The following is a 10,314-nucleotide window of genomic DNA, read 5'->3' as shown; positions in this document are numbered from 1 at the left end:
TATGAGTATATTTGTGTGTGTATGTGCTTACAGATAGAAAGATGGGTAAATATTTAGTCCAGCTCCATCTCTGTCTGAGTAAATGCTAACTGGTATAATTATGCTACCTTTCTATAGTCATTGCCTGGCTGTATATCATAGCAGATAAGAATATGGTGTGGACAGTAGGAAAAAAAATAATATATTGGGGAATTATAGGCCTTGCTTGTCATTTTCATAAATGAACTTGGGTTCCAGGCAGAAACTATGGGGTCTGTTAATAAAAATTAGTTTGGAAGCAAAACAAACAAAAAAGAACATGGTCTGAGAGGTCAGTTAAATTTTGGTTACTGCTATGTCATTCTTTCTTTCTTGGATCATTCCCCTTTTTGTTTGTTTACTCACCTGTAAAATGAGGATAATAACAGTCCCTACCTCTTTGGATTGTTGTTGTACTTACTACTGCATATCAGTGCATTTTTTTCTAATTGTTATTTCCCCAATACAGTTTTTTTTTTCCTTGTACAGTATGGTGACCCATATACACACATGTATACATTCTTTTTTCTCCCATTATCATGCTCTGTCAGAAGTAACTAGCCATAGTTCTCAGTGCTACACAGAAGGATCTCATTGCTAAAGTACTATTGACAAAAGCCAAGACATGGAAACACCCCAAATGTCCATCAGTTCATTTTTTATTTCTCTTATTGGGACAAAAGTTTATGAATCCATACACAATGATGAATCTAGTAAAACTCAGCTCCCTTTAGTAGAACTTTTCAAATGTGCTGAGTCATCCCAGGCTAGGTTCTTCTCTCTTTTCTTGCATCTTTTTCTTCTCCTCTTTTTGAAGAATCTATGGTTTGTAGATTTTGTTGTTGTTGTTGTTTATATCGTAGATATTCTTTACTGAGATTATCAATAGAGTCCTTTTGACCTTTTCATCAATTGCATGAATATTGGGCTCAATGTATATTTTATTGATCACTTGAAATCACTTTCCTACTACAAAATTTCCTAATGGCATTTTTCATCTCAGAGTTTCTCAGGGTATAGATTAAGGGATTTAACATGGGAGCTATCATAGAGTAGAACACAGCAACTGCTTTATCAACAGGTAAATTAGCTGATGGTCTCATGTACACAAATATGCTGGGAACAAAGAATAAGACGATCACTGTGATGTGAGAGACACAGGTAGAGAGGGCTTTTTGCTTTGCCTCAAAGCTCTGGGTCCGTAGAGAGTGCAGAATGACTGTATAGGAGCCAATCAAGAGGAGGAAGATTAACAGGCAGATGAAACCACTGTTGGCAGCAACGAATAGCCCTAGAGTGTGGGTATCAGTGCAGGCAAGATCCAGCAAAGGATTCAGATCACACATAAAGTGATTGATGACATTAGGACCACAGAAGGGTAGTCTGAAGATGAAGAGGATCTGAATGAATCCATGGAGAAAGCCTCCCACCCATGACACTCCCACTAACAGCCAACACAGCTGCCAATTCATGATAGTTGTATAATGCAAGGGCTTGCAGATGGCCACATAGCGGTCATAGGCCATCGAAGTAAGCACAATGATATCAGCACCTGCAAAGAAATGTTCCCCAAAGATTTGGGTCATGCATTCATTGAAAGGGCTGGTTTTCTTTTCATGGAGTGAATCGACAATGAGTTTAGGCGTAGTGACACAGGAATAGCAAGCATCAATAAAAGAGAGATGGGCCAGGAAAAAGTACATGGGGGACTTCAGCAATGGGCTAGTAGTGATGGTGACCATGGTGAGCACATTTCCTCCCATAGAGATGATGTAGATGATCAAAAACACAACGAATATGACTTTCTGCATCTTTGGATTCTGTGTGAGTCCCAGTAGAACAAATTCTGTCACATTGTTCCTATTCTCCATGTATCTCATGTTGTTGTTAACCACATTACCTGAAAAAAAAAAAGTCCCCTTTTTAGCTTCGCCTTGAGTTTAGTAAGTCTCTCTATCTAATAAATAACAAATTCCTAGATTCTACTGAAGTCTAAATTCTTATAAGATTTATTGAGATAGGAAAATAAAAGTTCCGATCTGCTGAAGATTACTCAAATATGAGTGCACGAGCATGTTAAAATGCGAGTTTAAGAATATGAGATGAGTGTGAGTACGAAGATGCATTTTATAAAAGGGAGAATCTTGTGTGCAACTCTAGTAAATATATTTGTCTGACTTGGATGAAGTGGGCTGAGATTCAGGAATGGAATGGGAGCCAGAGAATGGAATTTCATTATCAGGCTGTTTATAATAGTTGATATTAAGTATACCATGGCATTGGTAATGGTAAAGTTATGGAAAAATACAGTTGTTACTGAAATAGAATCAATAAATTGGGTTGCCAAAATCCAATAACTTTATAATAGCTAATGAATATACTTTTAGTGATTGATTTCCATGGACATGGCATGATAGCATCCTCTGTGGGGTATTGTTTTCTCCATTACATGGAATCTCTTAAACTAATGTTAATAGTAATACTAATGAGATATTAACTAAAGCAATTTCAACCAATTCTTCAATAAAATTTTAAAAAATGAACATTTACTGTACTCTAAGTGTTTTTAGGACATTTGATTATTTAATCCTTGTTACAAACCTGTAAGAGGATTGCTACTACCATTTTAATCCTTATTTGAACATTAGGGGGTAGAAGCATAGAGAAGTTAAGAATCCTACCCCAAATCAAGCAGCTAATAAAGGGCAGATTTAAGATCAGTTCAGATTATACATCTTACCCTTTCTGCCTCCTTATTCTTAAAATATGTCATTTATTATTAGGTAAACATACAATGTTGCATTCATAAGCTACTTTTGACATGACCATAATAATTTGATTGCTCTAATACTTCTTTCAAGTGTATGTGAAGCAATTTCATTGATAGACATGTTTATAACTGTGCAGTACTACTTTCTTTAAAGGTCCATTTTATCTTTGTCCTGACTTCATCCCCATTTACTTCCTCCCCAGTCTCCCTGCAAAGCATGAAAAGCCCACAGACTCTTTAGCAAAATGTTGAAATGACAATCCCAGTTGTTGAGAATATTGGTTTGAGACTCCAAAAGATCAGTTTAGAACTTGCATTTCTGCACTTGCAACTTCCTGATCTGGGGTACATTTCTTGGCCCCTTACACCCCTGTTTCCTCAATATCAAATGAGAGTGATAATGTGCATCTCATGCACTCTTATGAGTGTTGACTGAGGAAACATCTATGAACATATTCACTACCCTGCTGTGGACACACCAAGGACCTTGACCACTTTTTTTTTTTACTGTGCCCCTAAAACTTGGAAGACTTGACATTTTGAGCAAAGACACAGAGAAATATTTAACCGTCCAATAACCTGAGGAAGAAACATCTCCAGTTTTCCCTTTAAAGACATCACAGAGACATAGCATTTGATCTGGGGAAGAATTCCCCATGTTCCTGATTGGAATAAATGGGTGATGATTTATATCTTTTAGTCTGTGTATATCTTTTTTGTGTGTGAAGTGTATTAAATTCTGTTCTTATTCTCATGATTAGTCTTACTTATTCAAATAAGTATCTCCTGGCAAAAGAAGGATATATGGTATTAGAGAGCTGGATCCTACAAATTTTTTAATCTCTATGAACCTCAAATTTTATCTGTCAAATTAGGTTAATGGCATTTACCAAGTATCTTTTGAAGAATGGGGGAAGATGAAATGATGTATTAACTATGTTTCAAAAGTGTTGAGATATAATGATTCCTAGATATAAAAAGTAACAAATTTTAATAAGCATCAGCTCTTTTGAAAAACTTACCTTGTGTTCTTTGATGATATTAGTGGTATTTGAGGGTGTTCAGAATTAATACCACCTTCATATTGTCCTCCTTTTGGGATAAGTACCTTTCAATATGAAAGATAGGGCACACTCAAAAACAGACCATTCAGATAATTCAACATCACAACAGAAAAGTAATTATAAGTCTAAATCTCTCCTTCTTGGCCTAAATCCTTGAATAGTTTTCACAGAAAATCGGGGACTTAAATTTAGAGTGAATTCATCTGGAACACTACGGAGAAATGATCTTCTCTAGCTGGCTCTGGTTCCATAGGCAGGAGGCAGAGTGTGTGCTGTAAACACATTCAGGTTGGTCATTCCACTCTTGTTGGATATTGCTGTGTCCATGTAAAGAAAAAATGACATTTTCACCTATGACATTTTCACCTATGACATTTTCAATAGGCATGCCTATTGAAAGAGCTTTCCACAAAGGTTCCCGCATCTTGTTTTATAGCTGCTATTTCCTCTCTCAGGAGTTAATTATCTCTTTTGATGGAAGGGCTTTGTCTAAGAAGCAGATAGTTGGGAGAGACAGACATGATAGAGCAACACTCATTCTTGAGTGGGGAATTGTATTGCCTGCACTTGCAACCACAATATGTGAGTCCGCTTTTCTGTCTCTGAACCTGGGTTTCTGAGAAAGCTGAATGTCGTGTAAATAGCCAGGATGGCATACTTCCAGCATGTGGACCAGGGATAAAGTTAAACTCATTTCAGAGAGAAAATTGTGTTCTTAGAAGTGTGTAAAGTTTTCGTCTAGAAACCTGTTACTGATTTCTTAAGAGTTAGGAGAGTGAGGGCATAAAGTGAATGGCAACCATCTAAAAGTCCTGGAATCCAGATCCAAAAAAGTGTTCACATTTATTTAAGAACTGTGGAAATAAACAGACACTCAAATGAGATCCAGATAGTTTATCTCTGGGACCCTTGTGATGGTCAGTATGGAACATTAGGCAGCCTTACACATGTGGAGAGATATCTCAATGCAAGAAGGGAGTCCACAGTCCAATACAAATATTGCTCCACATTCTTATCACTTTGTATTATTTTTCTTTCAGTTATTCTGTGTGATAAGTTATTGTGGTTTTTGTTTGCTTTCCATGATGCTGGTATTGAATACAGTTCCCTGTGTTATATGGTAAGATCTTGTTTTTGTTTTTTGTTTTGTTTTGTTTTGCTTCTATTCTGTTACAGGCTTCAAGTCCCCTTCAAGGAGACTAACCCCAAAAGCCCCTGGCCATGTGTCATTGTAATGCCCCTTCCCCCACCTTGACCAGCCTGGGCTGCTCACTCCCTTCTGGAGAAGGATGGTTTCCCATTCCTCACCCTGCCTCTGTATAACCTGTTCTCCATGCAAATAAGGGATCCTGCCCAAGGCCAATCAGAAGATCAAACAGGGTCTCCACTCAGGTCATATTGTGGGATATGAAGACTCTTACAGAATGAGTTGGGCTCTTTTTTCTAACCTGCATGCAAGTCCTCTCTCCCTCTCTGAAAATGTGCTTTCACTTTAATAACTTTTTAAAAGGTCTGCTTTCCAATGCTTTGTTATGGTGAGACAGGGACTGAGGAACTTGTGATGGTAACAATTGTATTTATAATTGAATTTGCTAACCACATACCCCTGATCTTCTATCCTCCAACCCACCCCCATCTTTCCATGTTAACAATCCTAAGTCTGTTCTTTATGTCTGTGAGTCTGTTTCTGTTTTGTAGATAAGTTCATGGTCCTATTTTAGATTTCATTTAGAAGTGATACCATATGATTTTTTGTTTTTCTCTGATTTATATCACTTAGCATGATATCTCAAGATCCACCCATGTTGTGACAAATGGCATTATTTTATTCATTTTATGGCTGAGTAGTATTCTACTGCATGTGTGTGTGTTTGTACACACACATCTTATTTATCCATTCATGTGTTGATGGACATTTAAGGTGTTCCTGTGTCTTGGCTGTTGTGAATAGTGTTCCTGTGGCCATAAGGGTGCATTGTATCTTTTTGAATTATATATCTTTGTCCAGGTATATGTCTGAAAAGTAGGATTGCTGGATCATATGGTAGTATATTTTTAGTTTTTTAAGGAAACACCATGCTCTTTTCCATATTGGATGCACCAGTTTGCATTCCCACTGACAGTGAAGGAGGACATTGGGGAGTTATAGATGGCATCATTTGCAAATATCTTCTCCCAATTTGGCAAGTTCTCTTTTCATGTTGTTTATGGTTTTCTTTGCTATACAAAATCATGTAAGTTTGATTATGTTCCACTTATTTTTTATTTTATTTTTATTGCCTGAGAGGCTGACTTAGGAAAATATTGGTATGATTTATGCCAGAGAGGGTTTTGCTTATGTTCTCTTCTAGGAATATTAGGGTGTTGGGTTTAAGTCTTTAAGCCATTTTGAATTTATGTTTGTGTATGGTGTGAGGGTATGTTTTAATTTGACTGATTTACATGTACCTGTCCAATTTTCCCAGCACCACATGCTGAAGAGACCATCTTTTCTCCATGTCTCATTCTTGCCTCCTTTGTTAAGGATTAACTGACTGTAGCTGTGTGGGTTTATTTATTGTATGAAGTCTGGGAGGGTTATGCCTCCAACTCTGTTGTTTTGCCTCAGGATTCTTCTGGCAATTCTGTGTCTTTTATGGTTCCATATACATTTTAGGATTATTTGTTGTAGTTCTGTGAAAATTGTCATGAGTAATTTGATGGGGATTGCATAAAATCTGTAGATTGCTTTGGGTAGTAGGGCAATTTTAACAGTGAGCTCTTACAGTTCAATAGCATGAGATATCTTTCCATTATTTTGAATCACCTTCAATTTCCATTTTCATTGTTTTATGCTTCTAAGCATATGTCTTTCAGCTCATTGACCAGGTTTCTTCCTAAGTGTTTTAATTTTTTGGATGCCATTTTAAAAGGGACTGTTTGTTTACATTTCCTTTCTGATATTTCATTGTTAGTGTAAAGAAATACAACCAACTTCTTTTTTTGTTTTTTTGTTTTTTTGTCTTTTGTGCCTTTTCTAGGGTCGTACCCGCAGCATATGGTGGTTCCCAGGGTAGGGGTCTATCAGAGTTGTAGCCACCGGCCTTCACCAGAGCCATAACAACATCAGATCTGAGCTGCATCTGCAACCTACACCACAGCTCACAGCAATGCTGGATCCTTCACACACTGAGTACGGCCAGGGATCGAACCTGCAACCTCATGGTTCCTAGTCAGATTCATTAACCACTGAGCCACAATCAGAACTCTGACCACCAATTTCTATATATTAATCTTGTATCTTTCTACCTTGCTGAATCATTTATCAGTTCAGTAATTTTTATGTGAAGTCTTATAGGGTTTTCTGGATATAGTATCATGTCGTCTGCATGCAATGACAGTTTTGCCTCTTCTCTTCCAATTTGGATACCTGGTATTTCTCTCTCTGTCTCTTTTTCATTTTTTGCTTTTTTTGTTTTTTGTTTTTTGGCCCGATAACTGGCTTAGACTTCCAATACTACATTGAAAGAAGTGGTGAGAGTCGGGGACATCCTTGTCTTGTCCAGATTTTAGCAGGAGAGCTTTAAGCTTTTCACCACTGAGGGTTATGCTGGGGCTGTTGTTTTGTCATGGGCAGCTTTTATTATGTTAAGATATGTTCCCTGTATACCCACTTAGGTAAGAGTTTTTATCCTGAATGGACTTGGAAGTGTATCAAATGCTTCTGCTGGTGCAGGTGGCACTGGGAGCTGAAACTTAGGCTTTAGAGGACCGACCCATGGAGAGGATGGAGTTTGGCCACAGAACGTAGGCCTGAAGGTGCTAGAGTGTGACCCCAGCCATAAGCAGGAGTGTGTACAAGAAGGAGCCCAAGTCTGCCATTGTTAACTTGCATTCTAGAAGAGTGGGGCAGGATCCACCATAGTGGACTCATTCTCAGTTATCTTAGAGTGGGCATGGCTCCAGCTCGATGAGATGTGGAAGCCCACAAGCACTGGTAAGTTGCCCATACATAAAGGTGGGTCTGAAATCCAAGCTGATTCCCCAGAGGCCATGTGACTTCAGAAGCAGGGCTGAAATCTGAATGTCCCAGTAGCCATGTAATCTTCAGATGTACAGATGGTTTGTGTACTCCTTGTCTGTGGGACACTGGAGCAGAGTACTGGTGTTCCCTTGGCTGGGGCAAGTTTGTGAAGAGTGGCTGCAGGCTCTGTGGGTATGCTCACACAGTAGGGGGTTAGGGTCTGGGCTGACTCAGTAGCTCCCACTGTGGGTCCAAGTGCTCAGTAACAGTGGTCCTAGTACCTGACCTCAACAGTTCTGTTCCAGTGGAGCTTCTCTAGTGGCTTTGTGAGCAGAGCACCTAAGGGCCAACCAGGCCAGCTTCCCAAATTCTCCTGATTTAAGTTGGAGAGAGCACATTGCCAAAAACTGTGTACTTTGTGAGCCTGTGCAGTGAGTGACAGGTGACACCACAGAGAGCACTTCTTGTGAATAGCTTCTCCAGAGGAATAGTCAGTGGCTCCTCTCCCAGCAGGAGCACTACTGCTCCACCTACCTCACAATGAAGTTTAGAAATGGACCTGGGGTGTCTATTCCCACAGCCGGAGTTTAGACCCTGCCTGCAACAAGGCTTCAAAAAGCACAAAGCAAAGAGGAGGCCCTTTGAACATCTAGCTCAGGTTCTGGTCAGCACAGCAGCAATTACAGCCCATATCAAGGGAATAATAGCCAAACATATTTTTCAAAACGTGACAGGCATCTGTATTAAAGACATCCCTTACATCCAAAATATTAGACTCCTGTGAGATACACAGGAATACAGCCACATATAAGCAACACTTCAAGACCACAGCAGGTAGCTGTTTATCCTAAATGCATAGTCAGAGATACACAAGAAAAATGAAGAAGCACCACTCCAAATTAAAAGACTGAGAGAATTCCCCTGAAAGAACAAACTGTGAAACGGATCTCACCAGTGTCCCAGACTCTGAATTCAAAAGAGGAATATTTTGAATTGAAGGGATTAAGAAGGGCCACTGATAGAAATGCATATTATTGTAGAAAGGAAATAGAACCTATAAAAAAGGATCCAACTAAAAGTAGGAAACCCATTTGCTGAGACATAGGAAATTGGATAATGCAGAAAAACAAACTCATGATCAGGAAGATAGAATAATGGGAATCACCTAATCAGAGCAACAGAGGAAGACGAATGGAAAAAAAAATCCATATATTAGACCTATGGGACAATATGTGCATAAATGGGACCCCAGATGAAAAAAAGAAAAAAGGATCAAAAATGTGTTTGAAGCAACTATGACTGAACTCTTCACAGATGTAAAGAAGGAAACAGCTATCCAGGAACAGGAAGCACAGAGGGTCCCAAAGAAGATGATCCCAACTGGACCTTCGCCAAGATGTATCATAATTAAAACGCACAATTTAAAATAAGGAGAGAATTCTGAAGCAGCAGGAGAAAAACAAAGAGTAATTACAAGAGAACCCTAAATAGACTATTGGCCGATTTCTCTACAGAAAAGTTGCATGCCAGAAGGCAGTGGTCAGATATATTCAAAGTCCTGAAAGAGAAAACTCTGCAACCTAGGATATTCTATCCGTCAAGATTACCATTTTGAATAGAAAGATAGATAAATAGTTCCCCATACAAGCAAAAACCAAACAATACATATAAATCACAAAAAATACAATGATACTAAACCTAATAAAAGTAGTGATTAATCTTCCCTAAATAAGAGGAATCTCCAGGAAGGAGCACATCACAATTGGAAAGTAAATCACTTAAGTCAGTACACCGATTTAAAAAAACAAAAAGTGAAAGCAATAGTAACTACCATGAACAATAAAAAGATTAAAAAAATGTAGGTGATCTGGATTAGGAAAATCATTTACATATGGTACTAAAAGAAAAAATGTACATTTTCAAAATTAAGTTTGTGTCAGAATGAGTTATATGACCAGAAATGAATTCATGATTTGAGGATGTTAATGGGACACATATATGTGTCTCTCTGAAGTGTCAAATTTGTTTTTATGGAAGATGGAGATTCAAGATGTGACCAGCTGTCTCTTAATGTGGATTGATACAGGATAGTTTCAGTAAAAGTTTGGTCAACATAGGGCATGATGTTGAGGTGGACAACCAGTAAAAACTTCGGGTTTTGTTTTCCCCTATGTTGAAGTACTAGATTATTCATTTACTTAAGATAACTCAAGTGGAAGCAAGCATTAAATCTAGCATTTTCTTGCCACTGTTGCTTACTGGGTTACTGGTTTGAGCTAGAATCTTAGACTCTTCAGTGTTGTTTTCTCATAGTAGAGCTAATAATATGTCAAATACTATCATGAGTATGAAAAATACAATAAACATAAATCACCCATTACTCTGTCAATATGTTCTTGTTATTATTATTTTTTTTTTTGCCAAGTTATTTGCTCTGAGCCAGATTAGACAGAATTGAA

The 10,314-nt window shown here is 38.1% G+C and overlaps 1 protein-coding gene across 1 annotated transcript; it reads right to left on the bottom strand.

The window, feature by feature from the left end:
• Nucleotides 1-959: 959 nt before the first annotated feature.
• On the bottom strand, nucleotides 960-1,889 carry LOC110259080 (olfactory receptor 4C13-like). Its single transcript, XM_021082375.1, has one exon. The coding sequence runs from the start codon at nucleotides 1,887-1,889 to the stop codon at nucleotides 960-962; it is 930 nt and encodes a 309-aa protein (XP_020938034.1).
• Between the last annotated feature and the right edge of the window lie 8,425 nt (nucleotides 1,890-10,314).

Source organism: Sus scrofa, unplaced genomic scaffold (genome assembly GCF_000003025.6).
Source record: "Sus scrofa isolate TJ Tabasco breed Duroc unplaced genomic scaffold, Sscrofa11.1 Contig74, whole genome shotgun sequence".
In the NCBI taxonomy this organism is placed as follows: Eukaryota; Metazoa; Chordata; class Mammalia; order Artiodactyla; family Suidae; genus Sus; species Sus scrofa.
Note: the sequence above shows the minus strand (reverse complement) of the source record. Positions and strands in the feature narration are given on the sequence as shown.